The sequence below is a fragment of the Macaca nemestrina genome, chromosome 5 (genome assembly GCF_043159975.1).
Source record: "Macaca nemestrina isolate mMacNem1 chromosome 5, mMacNem.hap1, whole genome shotgun sequence".
In the NCBI taxonomy this organism is placed as follows: domain Eukaryota; kingdom Metazoa; phylum Chordata; class Mammalia; order Primates; family Cercopithecidae; genus Macaca; species Macaca nemestrina.
The window spans coordinates 150,775,086-150,792,793 of NC_092129.1; the positions used below are offsets into that span (position 1 = coordinate 150,775,086).

Here is a 17,708-nt window from a genome sequence, read left to right on the forward strand (position 1 = left end):
CTCACTTGGAAGGCTGGCGTGCTTACTACTTGTCTCACCATCTCCATCTCTTCCACCACTTTCAAATCCAAACTCCAAATGTGGTCAATTACATGCAATGTCCCCAAAGGTACCCTGTCCTGCCCCCGGCCTCCGGGCCTTTGTATATTCTCCTTCTGTGCCACATGCCCTCACCTACCCCTGCTCTTTGCCTGGCTCCTTCTCAGTCTTCAGAGCCCCACTTGGAGGCCACCTGCTCCAGGAAGCCTTCCCTGTCCCTGCCCGGCAATGCCCCTGACTTGGTTAGATGCCGCACAGGCCCGCACTGCTCTCTGACATCACATCTTTCACAGAGGTTGGGGACTGCCCGTCCTCTTATCTGTCTCCCCAGCGACGAGCCCTGCAGTGAGTAAGTAGCTGTCTCTGTGGCACCTGGCACAGGGCGTGAAGTGAAAGTTTCCCAAATTTCTGTTGAATGACTGGATGGCAGGCTGCTGAACTGTTGTGACCTCTACGGAAACTGACTCAGCAATCTTCTTTGGACAGATTTCAGAGTCATCTCTGAAGACCCCAGTGTGCCACTAAATGGGGGAAAGCTAGGCAGGCAGCATGGGGAAGGGAGACCCCAGGAGAACAGCAGCTTCCTCAGAGGATTCACAAACAGCACAGTCAGACTTTTGGCTTGTTTGAAACCAGTAACTGGAAGAAGACACTACCGGACCTGAGGATTGCACAACTCCGGGAACGTCACCTCACGCCACTGATAATAGAACAAAGCATCACGAGGCTTTCAACAGCCCAGAACTCAGCCAAAATCCACAGACCTCTGAACCACCAGCAGCATGAGGACAGAGTCGGGGAGGTGTGGCTGGACAACAGCTCATGAGGCAGAAGAGCTGTGTCAGAGGTGTCAGCTGAGCACAAGCCCTGTCTGAGGCCGTGGTGACTGGCGACAGCCAGGCAGTGGAGGGCCTTGGAAGCTGAAGGGTGGCCTTGGCATGGACTCTGGTCCTTGGGGGGTAGGCTCTTGGGTCCCAGATCTGCTCGGGATGGTCCTGTGAAGCACTAGACTCCTAGCGGGTCATCAGGGAGGGTCTGACAGAGCTGGACAGCCCAAGGGTCATCAGGGCTCAGAGGGTCTGAGGTTATGTCAACCTGGCCTGCCCCAGAACTGCAATGCGGAGGGGCACTGCTCTCAGCCCCAGCGACACACACTGACGCTTTGCTGCCAAAAACCTTTAATATGCCCTGGTCCCAGGCTGTGTTCAGGAAAGCGGAGACAGCAGTGCTTCCAGCTTCATGGTTCCCAGGCTCAGGTTCCTCCCGGGGGAGGCGGGAGGGCAGCCCTCACACCTGGCACCCCTGAGTGCCATACTCCTGGAGGAAGTCGTGGAGCTGTGTGCAGGCGGCCCGCTGGCGGGTGCTCCGGCACAGGCGTTCAGAAGGCATCTCCTCGATCCAGCTATTCGAGTCCAGCAGGTACTGGGGGCTGCAGGGGGCAAAGGGGCATTCAGCAGGGCTCGGGAGGATGGCAGTTGGGAACAGAGAGCACAGGCATCTGGTTTCTGAAGGGCAAGGCCTAGGTGGCGAGGCATGGGGAGCACAAGAGACTGAGGGGATCAGACGACTCACTGTCCCTCGAGGTCATAGGTGGCCCCATCCAGACCCATGATCAAATATTCTCTCCCAGGTTCCAAGCGAAGGCGGCAAGACGCTCGAACCAGGAAGTTGCGCGTCTGATTAACAGTGGCCTTGACATCCTTGGCTGCGGGGATGATGTGCACAAAAGTGGTCAGAGGGGAAGAGAAGGTGCAGGGTGAGCCCAGGCCAGCAGCTCTGTGTAGCTCCTCTCATTCCACCTTCGCCGCCCCCACGGAGAGGTGCCACTGCCTCCCTATTCATGGCCAAGCCCAGGGCTTCTGACACGCTGAGGGGATTTTCACACTTCCAGATGGTCAGGTCCTCAGCCAGACCTCAGCCTCCCTGTCTCCCCCCAGCCCTCCCCGCCTCTCCGGTTCGCTTCATACTGAAGTGCAGGACTTGGGTGATCTTGGTCTCAAAGAGGCGGAAAGCCGCTCTGCTGTCTTCTCGGAGAACCTTAACCTGGAAGCCTAAGAGGGGGTTAGGAGAAGGGAGAAAGGTGAGTGACTTTGAGGCTAAGAGGGCAGGAAGTTGGTGTCAGAGCAAAGAGGCTGCATGCATGACCTGTAAGAGGGGCAGGCTACACCCACAGAGGCCAAAACAGCCAGTCCCCGAGGGAGGGTCAGGCCAGGGCCTTGGTGGGAAGACTGACCGTACTCCACACGGGGGTAGTAGCAGGCAAACTTCATCCTGTAGCCATCCTCGTCCTGCAGACCCCGCTCCAGGGCGCGACGCTGGCGAGGGCACTTCCCTGAAGTCGGGGGCCCCATCAGACAGTGTGGGGGGTCCCCGGCCATCTCGCATCCACCGCCCCGCCCCAGGCCCTCAGTCTCACCCTCAGCACACTGGCAGACTTCAGCAGAACACAAGGTGGCCAGGAGTCTGCTCTTACTTGGTGCCCCGTAAAACACAGAACATCTGCGCTCTGGAGAACACAGAGGAGTCAGGGCACGGGTCCCTCTGTTCTGCCTCCTCAGTCCCAGGGAGCCCCAGCGCTTTCTGCCCCCCACACTACCCCAGTGTCCACTGTCCCACAAGAGGGCACCTATGCCACAGCTCTCCCGAACTCCAGGGTGCCCCGCAGTGCTCACCCGGGTTGTAGTAGTCGTACAGGGCTGCGCTGGCCGGCTGCACCAGCCCCACGGGAACTTCCTGCACAGCCTCAAAGCCCACGCACTCCCGGGAGGTGGGGACCTGGCCCAGCGTGGGGAGGAGAGATGAGGTACCCACTCCCTGGACACTGCAGCCCCCTATACTGGATTTCCTTGGCCTGGTTTTGTTTGGTTCCTGTTGGCCTTCTCTCCAGTGTCCTTCACATTCTGTTACCCTCCTACTCAGAGAACTCTCCAAGCTGCTCCGCAAGGTCTCTGGTGACTTCACTTCCCAGAGGGTGACCTTGCGCCAGTCTTCACTGCCCCAGGCCCTCAGCAGAGTCTTGCATCATGGACATGTTCTCTGTGACACTGTCCCTAAGCTAAGGGTTAGCTTCTGGAACACCCTTGGTTCTGAGCTGGTCATTTCTTACGTTCCCTCCTTCGGAACTTGCTTCCTCAGTGCTCCCCTGTGGTGCCTCAACCACTCCCTGCCTTCCACTAAACCGCTCCAGGCTGATGATTCTCAAACTGCACTTGCAGCTCCATCTCTGCATTAGGGTTTTGGCAGGACCTGTGAGTTCTCCAAGGCACTCTGCCTGCCCCCAAACCCACTCACCCTCCTGACAGCCTCAACTTTGTCATGGATACAACTGGGTCCTCCTTTATTGGCCATAACCTAACTGCAGGTTCTGTCATCCTGCCTGACCCCCCGACTCAGGTCCCAGGCCTGACCCCTCCTCACGCCCACGCGCGCCCAGTCCACACGGTGCCGTGCCAGTGTCTCTCCTGAGCTGGGCTGCCGCGCCGTCAGCTCCCTCTCCGGGAATCTTGCTGGCTGTGTTTTCCATTGTGTTCAGCCCAGATGTGTCAGCCAGGCTTCCCCAGCTGATGGGGGCTGGCCCCTCTGCACACACTGGGTAGGGGTCTCCCTGACCGACAAACAGCTGGCTAATGAAAGCCACCACACCTTTCTCACATGTTCTCCCAGAGGTTACAGTAAATGTTCAAAAAACATTTTGAAGGTCGGGCTCAAAATGTTTGGTGGCTCTGGCCTGTAAACCTGGTACTTTGAAAGGCCTAGGCCAGAGAAACGCTTGTGGCCAGGAGTTCAAGTCTAGCCTGGGCGACAGAGTGAGACCCTGTCTTTAATAACTAAATAAATAAAAATGTTTTGAAGGCTATAAGAGGGCTGATAACTATTTTAGTCAAATAAGGCCGTGAAAAGACAAATACAGCTGTCATCTATGGCCACCATCACTTTATAAAAGAAAAAACGCTTTAATACTAAAAAAAAAAAAAAAAGGAAGTTCAACAAAAAAACAAAGGCAGCCCCTCAAGCTGAATAAAAGCGGCTTTACAAGCATCCTCTCAAGCCCCGAGGGTCCCCGCTGACTGGCACCGGCCCCTGCCACCTGCAGGTCTGCCCCTTACTCTGCTGTGTCTCACAGGCTTACATCCTCCTCCTTCTCACTGATGACATCAAGTCCCCAAGAGCACCGGCGGCTGACACAGCTGTCTCCTGAGAAACCTCCTAACGCACACTCAGTACACCCAGTGCCATCGAGTCCCTTCCTGCGTCACCTCTCCCCACTCACCGAGTCAAAATACAGCAGGACGTGGGGCCCCTCGGTCTCAAAGTGACTCACGTAACGGTCAGAGAGGGAGGTCAGCTGTGGAAAAGGGGAGGTGGTCACAGGTCACAGGCCCTGCACATGACAGGGCTCAGCACCGGGGCAGAGGGGGTTGCCCTGGGGTCTGACCACACCTTCTCTAGGTCAGCACGCAGGGCATGGAATCCACTCAGGAGGGTGATGTCCGCGATGGCCATGCCAGACAGCCCCACCTTGCCGTTCCGCCTGTGGAGAGATGTGACCTGTCGTCCAGGTTCTGCCTGCGCGGGCTCCAGAAGCCCAGCCCCAGCCTGGGTCCTGCCCTCCCTCCCCTGGCCCAGGGCAGCTCCCGGCGCCCACCAGATGCACACGGTGTAGTGCACCCTGGACTCCTGCTCCTCCACCACCTTGGGCGCCTCCCTCCTGCGGCGGTTCCTCCGACCCTCAAACAGCTGCAGGGGTGTCACGGGCTGCAGAGGGACACCTGGGTCGTCCCTGGCTGGAAGCTCATCGTACTCATAGTCCTCATAGTCCTCGTTTGCTTCCACTGCACAGGGAAGCATTGTGAGGAGGGCTGGGATGGCCACCTGGCTCCCTGCACCAGACCCTGCCAGGCCCCGAGGCCTCCCAACCCCCACACTCACTCGTGTACTCGACGTGGCCTTTGACTGTCACTTCTATCTGCAGGTCCTGGCAGGTCGTGTTCTTCATGTCCAGGACATTATAGATACGAAGGACCTGGCTCAGCAAGGGGCAGGGAGAGGACGCAGGACATTTGAGGCCACAGACCTCTCTGGTGCCATACCTAAGGGCGTCTCCCCGGGCTACGGGATTTGAGGCCTTCAGCCCCTTTTGATCCTCGTCACTGCACAGGCCACACTCACGAGTGGCACCAGATTTGCCACAGGCGCCGGGTGAGACAGAAAGGTAAAGAAGCAGGCCCGTGCCCCCAGAGGCCAACACTCCAGACTGTGCTGGGAAGAGGCTGGACTGAAAAGCTCAGGAAAGGCTTCTGGCCAAGGCTTGAAGGAGGAGAAAGAGTTTGTCCTGTGGGCCAAGAAGCAGGGAAGGACGGGAAAGCCACGGGGATCTGTGTAGGCAAGATCTGTCTGGCCGGAGAGGTGGGCAGAGGCCCAGCCATGTGAGCCATGGGCAGGGGGTGTGACTTTTCCCCAAGGCTGATCTGGCTGGGGCTTGTGGAAGGTCAGTGTCACTGCCGTGTGGACAGTGGATCAGACAGGGGAGTTAAAGAGAAGTTCCAGGTAGGGAGAAGGTCGTCTTAGCACAGAATCTCGGATGCAAGCAGCAAGGGCCACAGGCAGCAGGGGAGCAGAGGAGGAGTCACTAGGGACATAAGGACAGGCTTGGGAGAGGGGCCACTAACACGGCCTCTGGAGTAGGAGCTGGGCTCCTGGCTGGCAGGGGTTCCCATCAGCCAGACAAGAGACACACAGTGAAGAAGGGCTTTGGGACACGCCTCGTCTGAGGTGCTGTGGGAGTGGGACGAGTGGGGCCCGTGGTCGAGGGAAGAGGCCTGGGCTGAGGAGTGGGATCCGGGGCCATCAGCACTGAGGCAGGTAAAGGAAACAACAGGTACCCAGAGATGGGGAGAGCAAGCAGGGGGAAAAACACCCAGGACGGAAGCACGGGACGCCAACCCTGAGGTGTCTGCCTCCTTCCCCGGACCATGCGCCTCTGCCCACAGGCCTCTCACTTCACACCCGTCTCCTCTGCCAGTGCCCGGCCCTGCCCCTTCCCGGGCCCTCACCTTCAGGGTTCCTTTGCTGTTTCCTCCCACCTTCACATTGATCTTGCTGCCCAAGGAAAACTTTCAGCAACAGGAAAGGGAAGGCGATGTTAGAAGGGCATAAGCAAACCTATTTTTGCGGCTCCAATAACTTGTCTCCTTCCTCAAAACAGCCCCACCTCCTCTCCCCACCTCACATTTCCACAAAGTCTACACCAGCACGTGAATTATCTCACTTCAGCCTTCTAACAACCCTGTAGGGTAAACTCTGCATATGTTACTCTCCAAGTGAGAAAACTGAAGCTCAGAGCTCCAGGTCACACAGGCAGGAAGTCAGTCTTCCCCCAGGGACCCCAGGAAGAAGTGCTGCGGGGATTCCACGAATGGGAGGGTGGGGACGGCTTCTGACCTGGCCACGAGGCCCAGGTGTCCTGGCTACCCCGCGAGGGAGAGGTTCACCGGGGAGTGGTTCACCTGCAGCTCCTCCTCCAGGCCGCGAATCTGGCGGTTGTTCAGCTGTAGCGCGTGGGACCTGAACCCACTGCGGCCTGTGGAGCTGAGAGTCACATTGAGTCTCCTCTCCTCGGTGGTGTGGGAGGCAATCCAGTAGGCAGACAGGGCATCCAGGGCAATCACCGTGTCCTAGGGAGGTTGGGTCAGGACTCAAGCGCTTGTTCTCAGGACTACCCACCCCCAGAGCCCGGGGGCGGCCCCTACTTGGGTACTGCGGAATCCCCCTTGGAAGCTGCCCTGACGGGTGAGCCAGGCTGCAGTCTGGTCTGCCATCTCCGCTTTGCCCTCGTGAAGCAGGAGGTGCAGCAGGGCGTAGGCTGTGGTTTCAATCCACAGGGCTGGGGCCTGGGGCATGGGGTCGGCTGGGTTGCGAGGAGCTGGCGTGGGCGACACGGCATTGCTCTGAGAACTAGTGACTGAGCCCCAGTACAGGTTATCTGGAAGTGAAGGGAAACCACAAGTAAACAGGAGGGCAGGGAGAAGAGCCTGGTCCCTTGGCCCTTAGTCACTCCCTGCTGGGTTCTCCTGATTCTCCCCCAACACACCCCTGCTTACACCTTCATTCGTCCTCTGAGTCTTCATCCAGCCTCTCCCTCTGGGCACACTCAGGGATCCTATGGTCCCCTGGGTCTCAGGTTCTTTGCCAGGAGCCCCTCATCCCTCACCTCCAGTCTCCTGGGCCATTGCCATGAGGTTGTTGTGGGCCACACCCCGCAGGTCCCCGGAAGCCTTGGTCAGTGTCAGGGCATAGGCCGTGATGGCAGCTGCGTGGGCACCCAGGAGCCCAGCACTCGCTTTCTCCCCCAAAAATGAGTTTGCCTTTGAGATGGAGGCTTCCTGGAAGAAAACAGGATGAAGGTCTGGGGCCTGGACTCCTGGGTTCCTGCGGAAAAAGGGGGAGAACTGGGGGCCAGCGGAGGGCAGAAACGCCACTGTCCTTACCACTCTCTGCTTCAATTCCTCTGCACCCTCGTCCTGGAAGACGGCCAGCCCATGATGAAGGGCGATGGTCACAAAGGCTGTGAGTGCCACAGTCTCATCACTGCCCACCAAACCCCCCTAGTGAGGGGAGAAAAGAAGATGTCAAACAGGAGGGGGAAGAGGCAAAGAGACTCCTCCCACACATGCCCCTCGGGCCACCCCAGCATGCCCGCACCTGCATGTTCCTGTGTATCACTGGACAGGGGTCTTGGAACGAGCCATCAGCCTGTTGCTGGGACAGAAGCCACTTAGACGTCTCCTGCAGTTTCTCAGGCGAGCCTCCTACCTGCTCCTGGGCCAAACTCAGGACCTTCAGCACAAAGGCTGTGAGCCTGGAGGGGAGGAAGGAGGGTTGGGGATAAGGACTTGCTATGGCTACGGCCACGCCCCAGGTGCCTGGTTATTCCCCCTCCCATTGTACCAGATCTGTCCCGCCCCTGCCCAGGACCTGACCCCCTCAGAGCCCGGGAACCCCTCCCCCAACCTCACCAGGTGCTGCTGTCCCGTGACAACCAAGCCGCATAGGAACCATCCGCCTTCCGAAACTGCTGGATCCGCATGTAGCCTGGGAGAGGAGAGGCGGCCGCTCAGGTGACACTCACCCTTCTGCTGTTTGAACCCAAGGCCATGCTCCCCATCCCCATAAGGGTTCCCTTTCTTTCCCTCTGTAGCCTCCTGGGCTGTCCATCTTCCAGTAACTGTCCTTTCCTGCCCCCCCTCCTGCTTGCCCCCACACCCAGAACCTTTCTGGATCAGATCCACAGCGTGGTCCTTGGTCTCGGGGGGCAGTGCGCTCCACTGCTCTGTCTTGTCCAGGTAGCGGGAAGCAGCCAGTGTCGGAGCCAAGTAGATCATGGTTTGCTCCCCACAGCCTCGAGGAAGCTTCAAGAGGGAGGCCACGCCTCCTGGGGACAAGGCCCCCTCAGAGCCCAAAGTGTCCAATGGATCTGAGGCTACATGGGAGGGAGAGGGTGGACGTCTGAGGCTCTGCATCAGAGGCTCACGGGGAGTGGGACCAAGCAGGGATCCACAGGTCTCACATGAATCTGAAGGTGGCCACTGGGAAGGGTCTAAAGGGCACTCCCACCTGTAACCCTCACGTAGCTGTTAAAGTCCCCATCAGGGATCATATTGGGATCAGAGTTGCCAGGAATTTCCAAGGTCCGGCCTCGGTGGTCTGGGGAAATGGGGGAAGTTGGCAGCCTGTCCTGCTGTCCACATCCCCCACCACCTGTACCCACTTAGGAAACCGATGGCTGGAGGTAGAGGGCCACTCACCCAGGGGGTTGAGTTCATAGACCAGCTCCTCTGTATGGATGGCCCCTTCCTTCTGTCTCAGGGAAAACATGGTTGTGGGGTCACACAGGACTACAGCCTGCCCTGCCAGTGCAGACTCCCCCAGGACTTTGAGTTTCAACTCCAGGGACAGAGTTGGATCAGAATTGTAGAAGATGTGACTATATCAAGGCATTGATTTGGGTGTTGGGCCCCTGGCCTGGCCAGCAGAGACAGTGCTGAGGGTGGAGGACAAAGCTGGGGGGCCGGGGACTTGTATTCAGGGGTGCTCCATTCACCTCAATCTGCAGAACCTTAGACACGGCATCTCCCACAGGGAAGTCGAAGGACCCTCGAGCCACCACCTTCAGGGACACAGCGGCGGCTGCTGTGGGCACCACAGAGAAGGCGACAGGCCGGGCAGAGCCCGCAGGCACCAGCACCTGCTGGGCCAGCCCTCCGCCCCCAGCCAGGCACAGCCCCTCCACTGGGGACACGTGGACGCTCACCTGAGGGCAGGAAAACGAGGACGGCCAGAGTCCCGGCCCGGTTAGGCTCCCCACCCCTCACTGGACCCTGGCTCCCCCAACCCCTGTATGCTCAGGCTCCCTCGGGACCTCACAGTCAGGTTTCTAGCCAGGTAGTTATAGAGGACAGGCCGCAGCTCCAGCTGCTCAAAGCGGCGGACAGACATGGGCAGGCGGAGGTGCAGGTGGAAGTCGCGGAACACCCGCAGCTGGACTGGGGCGGCCACACATAGGCCTGAGGGAAGGGAAGTGTGGGTGGAAGGGCAGAGATCAGAGGGGCCATCAAAGCTTCAGGGCCACAGAAGGGAGGGGCGGGGTGACCCAGCTCTGTCTCAGTCTGCCTCTGCCCTCTGGCCCACGCCGGCTGCACCAGACCCTCTTCCTACACTAAGAGCAAAGGGAACAGGGAGCTGGGGTAGAGGGAAATGGAAGCGGGGTCACCTGAGGCCCAGACAGGGTCACCTCACCTTTGGTTTTGGACAGGCTCAGGCCGTGGATCTCCCACGTGGTCAGAGAGTCGGGGAGCCACAGTGTCAATCTGTGTAGGGAAAGGCAGAGAAGCTCCGTCACACCCTGGGCTGGCCCCCACACACAGCGCAGAGACAAGGCTGGGCCGGCAAACACTCTCACATTTGAAAGCGGTCCACTGTTTCCACTCTCCAGAGCCAGTTCTCTGGGAAGAAGCTGCGCACGGGAATGTCATCCTCATCAATCAGGTCCTCCTCCTGCAGGATCTCCAGGGCTGGGGGACCACGGTGGATGGGAGTGAGGAGGGGGCCGTTCTGCCTTTCCAAGCAGCGCCACCTGTGCCCTAGCCCCACCCAGCCCCTCACCTCGTTGGAGGCCCACCTGGCCCCTGGTCCTGTTCTTCTTGCGCAGACTCTCAGCAAATTGGCAGCAGGACAGGAAGGGCTCCCGGCAGTCCGGCTGCTGCACTCGGGCTGCCCGCTGCTCGCAGGAACGCCTCATGGGCAGACGTGTCACCCCATCCTGGCAGCAGCGCTTGGCTGTTGGGGAAGCATACTGACCCACTGCAGGGCCAGGTGGGGGTGAGCCCAAGGGGACAAAAGGGACATACACCTCAGCCCCCGCCCAGACCCCTTGAGACCAGCAACATAAGAGAGGCTGGTGGAGAGAGCTGCCCACCTTTCCACTTGTAATCCCGGAATTCGGATCTCTGGCCCCAAATACCACACATTGGTTCAGCAAGGAGGCGAGGGGCAGAGAGGCAGACCCCCAACCTTGATCCCACGTGGAGAGCCCAAGCTGCTGCCTAGGCACCCACAACTCACATTTCTCATTAATCGCCTTTTGGAAGTTTACGTTTCTCTTTCTCCGGGTTGTCTTCTCCTTGGGACAGCCCAGTCCTGGTAGAGAGCAAGGCTGCAGTCCAGCCGTCAGGCACTCGGCCTCCTCCCCTCCCCGCCTTCCCCTGCCCAGCCCTTCCCGCCCGACTCTTCCTACCTGGCTCCCTCAGGCCCTTCCTCCTTCCTTATCTTCCTGCCACCCACTCCCCTTCCTTCTCTGTTCTCACTCTTTCTGGAGAAGGTCCATTGTTCTCCATCAGAAAAGGCCAGGCCCGCTGCCTGGAACACCTGAAGGGCACTGTCCCCACCCCCAGGACCACAGCCGAGATCATAGCTGTTCATAACTTCAAAGACCTGCAAGAAGAGGCAGGAGTGCTAGCAGCCAAGCATGGCTGATGGGGCAGGACCGAGCACTTGGCACAGGTGAGAGGGCAGCGCATGGAGGGATAGGAAAGGATACAGAGTGAGGAGATGGAGACCACAGGGCCAAGTGGAGAAGAGTCTGTGGGGAGCCCCAGTGGGATCCAGGGGCTGTGCCCAGGGCTCAGGACAGCAGGGGGATGAGCCGTGGAGGGGTGGGAGGGCTGGGGAGAGGGTCTGGACAAACCTTGCCCATGTTGAGGGGCTTGTGGGACTTGCTGCCTACAGCATACAGAGCTGTGTCCAAGGCTCCCAGCGCCACCAGGGCTGGGGAGTCAGTTTCTAAGTGGAGCTTCACGGACTCCCCGTTCCGGTATTCCTTGGCACCATCCACGCTGAGCTCCAGCTGGCAGGGGCCGAAGGTGGGCGTGGTCAGAGAGAGAGAGCTTCCTTCAGTCCCAGTATCGTCACTGCCCCCCAAGCTAAATCCATGCCCTGTTGGCAATCACCCTGTCCTCAACCCCCTCAGCACAAGTGCCATCTCGCCTGATCCCAGTCACCTTGCCCTCGCAGGCCCCAGCCTGGACATCCACTCGCAGGGAGTTGGCCACTGGGTGGTCTCCATGGTAGTAGAAGGCCACAAAGTAGAAGGAGGGTGCCAGGTGATGGTCCACAAACACGGAGACCGAGGTCACGGTCCTCTTGGGCTCTCGATTCATGAACACGATCTGCCCTCGGGATAGGATCTGGGGCAGGAAGGGGAGGGACAAGAGTGGTTGCCTCTTCATGGGACAGCCCCAGCCTTGAACCCCCCAGCCCCACACAGAGGGCTCTTCCCTGCACCCCAGTCCTCCTCAACTCCCCAGCTCATGCACACCATGTAGTAGTAATGAGAAAAGGTGGCCCCACTGCCCACGGCTCGCAAGTTCAGGTTCAGAGTGTCCCCAACACGAGGAGGTCGAGAATCCGGCCGCTCAATAGACAGAAACCCGGGGCCTCCTGAAGGTGGGGCTGCCACAGTGAGCCTGGCTATGGCTGGATAGGGGGAGCCTGCAGATACCTGGAGAGAGGGGCAGGTGCAAATAGGGTAGTAGCTCAGAGCCAGGCACCCCACTTTCCCCCCAGATCAAGCCATGGATCCTCGGGACCCCAGCTCACCCTCCTCCCCTTCCCCCACCATCTCCCAGGGGTCCGAGGAGTCCTACCGAGAGCTGCAGCTCTGAGATGGTCTGAGGGATAATGATTGGAATGCTGACTTGGCCGCTCCCATCTGTGTTCTGTTGAATGTCACGGACTTCAGGAACAGACCCAGGAGAAGACACTGTGGCAGAAACTTTGACAGGAATGCCAGAAGCTGGGGAGCCTGACATCTCACGGACCAAGGCCTAGGCAGGTAAAGGAGGGCAGGCAAAAGAGAGTTGTCAGACCCTGAGCCCTCCTAACTACCACCCCCTCCCTACTCATCCTTCCCCTCTGGAAGAAACCTGCAGCAGGAAGGGGGCCCCAGGCACAAGGTGTCGCTTGGTCTTGCTAAGATCCAAGGAGAAGGGAGATGACACAAAAGACCAGGATGTGAGCTCTGCCTCCTCCATCTCCCCACCTGCAAAACAAAGGACAGAGAGAGGTGCGGGACAGAATCCAAGAAGAGAGGGACAGGAGGATAAATGGTGAGTGGCTTGAGTGGTTCCCTCCCACAAAACAGTGAGCTCCCAGGGCACAGGCCGCCGTATTCCTGTCTGTGCATGCTGAGGCCCAGCACAGGACATTGAACAACACATGTCCACTGGAGGAGTGAATGAATGAGCAGAACAAGCAAATAAATAAATAAACTGAGCCAGAGAAAAGGGCCGAGTCACAGAGACAGGGTTGGAGAGAGACCAGGTCTCCTGGGTGTTTCCTGGTTTTGAGTCTGAGACGAGGTGGGAGAAGTGGCGTGCTGTTGGTGCTGGAGGACAGAGGGTTAGCTCAGAGGTCAGAGGCAAGGTCTGGGGTTACAATAAGGGAAAGTCACCCACCTGGAGACTCAATGATGGCTGCAGCAACGTAGAGGCGCAGCCCCAGGAGGTCAGTCATGCCCATATTCAGCTTCCCCAGGGCATCCTGGAACTCTGCCTTTGAGAGGGAAATGTGGCTCTGTCCATTCACCAGCTGGGGCATAGAAAGAAACAGGACATATGATGGTGACTGAATCTCACCTCCCTTGCCCCTTCCCCTCCCCAGCCCCTATCCTCCTTCCTACCTTGGTCTGACTCTCCAGCCCCCGAAGGAAAGTCTTCTTACCATCCTCATCTAGAAGCCCAAAGCGCACATATGCCACCCCCTGCACTGGCTTCCCATAGATGTACCTGTCGTGACAGAGAGAAGAGGGTGGGCCAAGGGCTGGGGGGAATAATGGCCTGAGGGCGGGGAAGCAGGAGCCCATTCATATTGAGTAGGGAGCAGGACCCAGTGCTGGCGGGCAGAGGTGGGGAGGGAGGTATTACCTGGCCTGGATGTCTAACTGGATTTCATCAAGATGGCCTGGCACCGTCAGGATGTAGGGCTTTCCAGGGGTGATCTTCACCTCAAAGTTGGGAAGGACTGACCCAGGGTGAAGGGATAGGCAGGTCAGACTCTAACTCAAAGAATCCCCTCCACCCAGGGCTGTGGCACCCATCTCTCCCTGCCCTGAGCTGCACCCACTATGTTTCCTCCCACCCTTATTTCCTTCAGGAAAGCAGTTGCCTGTCCCTCCAGTTTCCAGCTCTCACCATATTTCTTCACCTCAAACTGGGTGCTGCGGTTGGATTCCAGGCCATCTGAGAATCGGGCTGAGATCTTCCAGGTCCCTGGCCTGAGAATGGACAAGGAAGGGATTCAGCCCATCTGTGCAGTGGGGCACGGAGAGCCAGAGGCCTGCTTCCCTGGGCAGAGGACTGTGGGGGTTAACCAGAGGCTCAGGAGGCTGAGGGCCAGGGCATCCCGGGACGTGCCTCTGTGTGGGAGGTGGAGAGCCTAACAGGAATTGGGATGGTGTAGCTTGGGGACAGCCCCCACATTGGGAGAGCTCACTCTGAGATGTCTGGGATCACAAAGTCATCCTGGAAGATGGACGAGGGCAGGTACACGTCCTTCTTCCGCACGCGGAGGCCGTGAGAGTTCTGCAAGGGGAGAAGTGGTCACAGGCAGGAGGTCACATCAGTGGCCAGGATCAGGAAGGCCAGAGGTCGGGGACTCACCTCCACCGTGACTGTGATGGCGTCAGTGCTCGGGCGCATCTTTTGATCCAGAGCAAAGACCCGGTACCGAACTGGGAGAGGAGGGGGAGAGAGGTGAGCAGGGATCCATGTGCAAGGGGAGAGTGGGTCCAACTCCACAGAGGGAGTGGGGGACAAATATTTCCTAAGCAGCCCTCCCATGTGGCACTTTCTTTCAGGTTATCTCACTTAGGGGGCACCAAACTCATCCTGACAGGGCTTGGAGGGGGTTCAATGTTGAGGCCCTGGGGCTGAGACTCACCCCGCTGGCCAGGGTTGTAAATAGGCTGGTCCGTCTGCAAAAAGAGGTGCCCCCGGCGAGAGGAGAAGAGCAGGTTGACGCCCTGGATGTTTGTCTTTCTGGACAGAGAGTCCTTTAGCCATGGCGACTGGGCCACCAGCTGGACCTCAGGGCCTCTGAGGAGTTGATGGAGGCCACAGCTCTTCACATCTTTTAAGGGCACCTGTCAGGAGAGGGAGACGGAGCGGGTCACAGAGCAAGAGAGAGCTGGCCAAAAAGGAAAGAGACCAAGGGAGAAACACAGAAGGAGAATGCGAGGCTGGGAAGACAGGAGGGGAGGAGGCCGGTGGGAAGATGAAGACACTTACAGGACAGAGGGGAACAGGGCGGGAGCCCCACAAGCAGCAGGAGGGCGTGGGGTCTAGTTACCTGGAGACTGAGGAGTGCGAAGTCTCTGTCTGAGCTAAGGGTGAAGTCCACCTTTGGGGAGCAGGGGACATTATTATGAGATGGGTTTCGCAGGAACACTGATCCCTTCACTACCTGTCCTCGGGGCACATCCTGGAGCTGCACCCCCACCGATAGGGGGACCCCCAGATGAACCACAGAAGGAGAGAACAAGAGCAACCTGGGGAGAACAGACAGGATCAGCAGTCAGACTTCGCTCTGACCCTCCAACCCTGCTCTCCCTCACTCCTGAATCGGGTCCTGTTGCCAGCCCTGCCCCAATCCAAGCACCCAGCATCCCGCCTCCAGGACCTGGGCTTCTGCAGAGACAAGGTGAAGAAGCTGGATGCCCAGATCAGCCCCCAGAGGAGCCTCATGGCTGGAGGATGCAAGAAGGGTTAGATCCGTCTGTCTGTCTGCTACCTTCTGGCCAAGCTAGGGCTTGGGGCAGAGTTGACTCTGGACCTTGTCCTCCCCCAGCCCAGCTAAGCTGGGAAACCACGTGACAGCCAAGAAATGCAACTGGCCTCAGGCCCAGTGTTGTGGGGGTGCCCCGGACACCTGGGTCTCCAGGGGAATCTCTGAATCTTGGCCCAGAAATAACCTTGTCTTTCCCTGTTAACCCCTCATTCCAGTGCCTGAGCACCTCCCCCTACCAGGTATATCTGTATCAGGGTATAGGTGCACACAAGCTCCTGTGTACATGGGCGTCCAAAGGCCCAACATGGCCCACGAGTGCAGGATATTTAAAGGCCCTCACAAAACAGCGACAGGTTTCTAAGACACTTGTCTCTTACTTTCCTTCCAACACAAATTGAACAATACTAGGCTTTTGCTTTTTCAGGCCCTAACAGAAATTCCATGGTTTAGGAGATGAGGTACACCCGTAACACTCCACAGGGAGAGTGGTCTGGTGAACCCCTAACCCCTTTCCTCTCTGAACGAGGCAAAGCTCAGACTTCACCTCTACCCCTAAACAAGGCACCCAAGCGCACGTCTCAGTAAATAAAGGACGTCCAGAAAATACCACAGGCAGAAGTACTTTATTTGGCAATTTTAACATGACATGTAGGGAAAAGAACCCTGCCCTCCTTCACCAGCCTCCCCAGAAATCCCACCTTCCTATTTCAAGACAGAGTAATAACAGCACCATTTTACAGGAAAGGGAACAGCCACAGCCTTGGCACCATTTCTGGTTCCATTTTCCGTGGAAGGGCTGAGAAGCACTGCTCAAACCCCACCACTGGGTCAGAGCCCAGGCAAACAGCAGCAGCCACATCTGACCCTTTGCATACACGAGAGCCCAACACTCTTCCTGGCTCCCAAGCCTTCCCAAGGTGACCCTGTTTCAGCCACCATCACGCAGCAATTCCAGTCCCCTCCAGGCCCACTCTGGGGAGCTGAGCAATGATGAGCAGAATCTTCATGTCTCTGGCAGGCGGAGGAGGGTTCCAGAAGTGGTAGAGATGCTGTGCAGGAGAAAGACAAGGCTGGAGCCAGACGCCTAGGCTCAAGTTGTGAGGAGAGCTTAGAACTTGGGAAGGGGTGTTCCCGGGTTCCAGAGAAGAATGAGATCCACTGGCCTTCACTAGGGAACTAAGCATGAGCTGGGAGGAAATCCGACCTTGGGTCATTGCTCCGTCATCTGCCAGAGGCCCGGGCAAGACTCACCAGTCCATTAGCTGGGCCCCAATGAGGTCGTGCACATGGTAGGTGAGACCAAGCCGTACAATGGCAGGAGCCCGCCGGCCCAGGAGCTCTGAAAGGAGCAGCTCCTGGTATTTGGCCTTCTGGACCATACCAAGGACAGCCTCCCGCCCTGGAGGAGAAGTGGCATAGGAGAGGGGAAAGGTGAATAAGGCGTAGACGCCTGAGGAGCCACCAAAAGGTGAGGGGCTGCAGGCCTGAGCTGCAGATGGGATACTTTTAACAAAGTACTTGTGCATTTGGTCCGAAGACAAAGATGACTGCAGGAGTGGGCAGGTGGGAGTGGGGCACCCTGGCCTGTCCCCAGGAAGGAGGAGGAGTCTGCAGGCTTGTGGGCTTCAACATCCATCAAGGAGTCCAGAGCAGGAGCCAGGCCAGGTGAGAGGGAAAGGCCCTGGCAGGGGCTCCCTCATCTCCCAGCCCCATCTCTGCCCATCACTGCCCATCTCTGTCCATCACTGCCACTGGTCCTCATTACTCACTGGGGCAGCTGTCGCCTCCCCGAAGGTGGCCTTGTCCAGAGAGTGGCAAACCTCCCTGCCATGGATGAGTCAGGAGCATTTTCTTAAGAGGAAAATCACTGGAAAACAAAATGAGCGGGGACACAGAAACCAACAGAAGTGGCTGCATTTGTGCTACAGGCTCCGCTTCCAGTGCTCACTGATGCCCACCTCAGACAGGCCTGACCAAGGCACGGCTGGCGGGATTTGCCAGTCACCTTTACCAGCCAGTTCCACCCTCAGCTTCTCTCAGAAGGGAGCACCACACTCCCCAAGCTCAGTGAATGTGTCCCGGCGTGGGTGGGGGCGGAGCCTGTGATAGCTCAGGGTGGGCTCGGGAGGACACTGGGGTGTGGAAGGGGGAAGCGAGCACCTGACTCCGACAGCCGGGGAGCTCGCGGGAGTCACGAGGCCACAGCGACTTCATGGTCTGACTGGGCCTGGACCTCTAAACTTCCCACCACAGCCTTGGGCCAAGCCTGAAAGATAAAAACAGAGGGCCCCACGGCACCCCTCACTCAGATTCTGCCCTGGGTTTTTCCC

The 17,708-nt window shown here is 58.4% G+C and overlaps 2 protein-coding genes across 3 annotated transcripts; both read right to left on the minus strand.

The window, feature by feature from the left end:
- Positions 1-1,200: 1,200 nt before the first annotated feature.
- On the minus strand, positions 1,201-15,391 carry LOC105497592 (complement C4A (Chido/Rodgers blood group)). Its single transcript, XM_071097230.1, has 41 exons — positions 15,271-15,391; positions 14,941-15,139; positions 14,533-14,734; positions 14,253-14,323; positions 14,086-14,174; positions 13,785-13,867; positions 13,518-13,614; positions 13,274-13,379; positions 13,050-13,182; positions 12,519-12,634; positions 12,240-12,419; positions 11,912-12,094; positions 11,595-11,780; positions 11,282-11,440; positions 10,902-11,028; positions 10,660-10,734; positions 10,201-10,398; positions 9,998-10,109; positions 9,835-9,905; positions 9,458-9,602; positions 9,140-9,344; positions 8,844-8,895; positions 8,653-8,742; positions 8,309-8,518; positions 8,055-8,130; positions 7,741-7,897; positions 7,527-7,643; positions 7,250-7,421; positions 6,789-7,021; positions 6,546-6,713; positions 6,093-6,152; positions 4,969-5,062; positions 4,685-4,871; positions 4,480-4,570; positions 4,310-4,384; positions 2,712-2,814; positions 2,456-2,545; positions 2,273-2,371; positions 2,007-2,090; positions 1,612-1,744; positions 1,201-1,468 (listed from the first exon to the last, which is right to left on the minus strand). Exons 1-41 carry the CDS (start codon positions 15,333-15,335, stop codon positions 1,327-1,329), a joined length of 5,235 nt encoding a protein of 1,744 aa, XP_070953331.1. The 5' UTR covers positions 15,336-15,391; the 3' UTR covers positions 1,201-1,326.
- Positions 15,392-15,982: 591 nt separating this feature from the next.
- Positions 15,983-17,632, minus strand: LOC139363441 (inactive serine/threonine-protein kinase 19-like). Of its 2 annotated transcripts, XM_071097233.1 has the most exons (3): positions 17,148-17,632; positions 16,630-16,777; positions 15,983-16,427 (listed from the first exon to the last, which is right to left on the minus strand). In XM_071097233.1, exons 1-3 carry the CDS (start codon positions 17,293-17,295, stop codon positions 16,382-16,384), a joined length of 342 nt encoding a protein of 113 aa, XP_070953334.1. In that variant the 5' UTR covers positions 17,296-17,632; the 3' UTR covers positions 15,983-16,381. The 2 variants fall into 2 exon arrangements, 1 of the variants encoding a protein (XP_070953334.1); XR_011623830.1 differs by lacking the exon at positions 16,630-16,777.
- Positions 17,633-17,708: the final 76 nt, after the last annotated feature.

What these genes read in the sequence shown, in the direction of transcription:
- LOC105497592 (XM_071097230.1), bottom strand. Translation starts at nt 15,335, where the DNA reads ATGAGGCTCCTCTGGGGGCTGATCTGGGCATCCAGCTTCTTCACCTTG. An exon ending in AGGAATTGAAGCAGAGAGTG is followed by an intron (nt 7,422 to 7,526) that starts GTAAGGACAGTG and finishes GTTTTCTTCCAG; the next exon opens with GAAGCCTCCATCTCAAAGGC. An exon ending in GTACGACTACTACAACCCGG is followed by an intron (nt 2,546 to 2,711) that starts GTGAGCACTGCG and finishes TGTGTTCTCCAG; the next exon opens with AGCGCAGATGTTCTGTGTTT.
- LOC139363441 (XM_071097233.1), bottom strand. Translation starts at nt 17,295, where the DNA reads ATGCAGCCACTTCTGTTGGTTTCTGTGTCCCCGCTCATTTTGTTTTCC. An exon ending in GGGAGGCGACAGCTGCCCCA is followed by an intron (nt 16,778 to 17,147) that starts GTGAGTAATGAG and finishes CTTCTCCTCCAG; the next exon opens with GGCGGGAGGCTGTCCTTGGT. An exon ending in GGGGCCCAGCTAATGGACTG is followed by an intron (nt 16,428 to 16,629) that starts GTGAGTCTTGCC and finishes TCTCCTGCACAG; the next exon opens with CATCTCTACCACTTCTGGAA.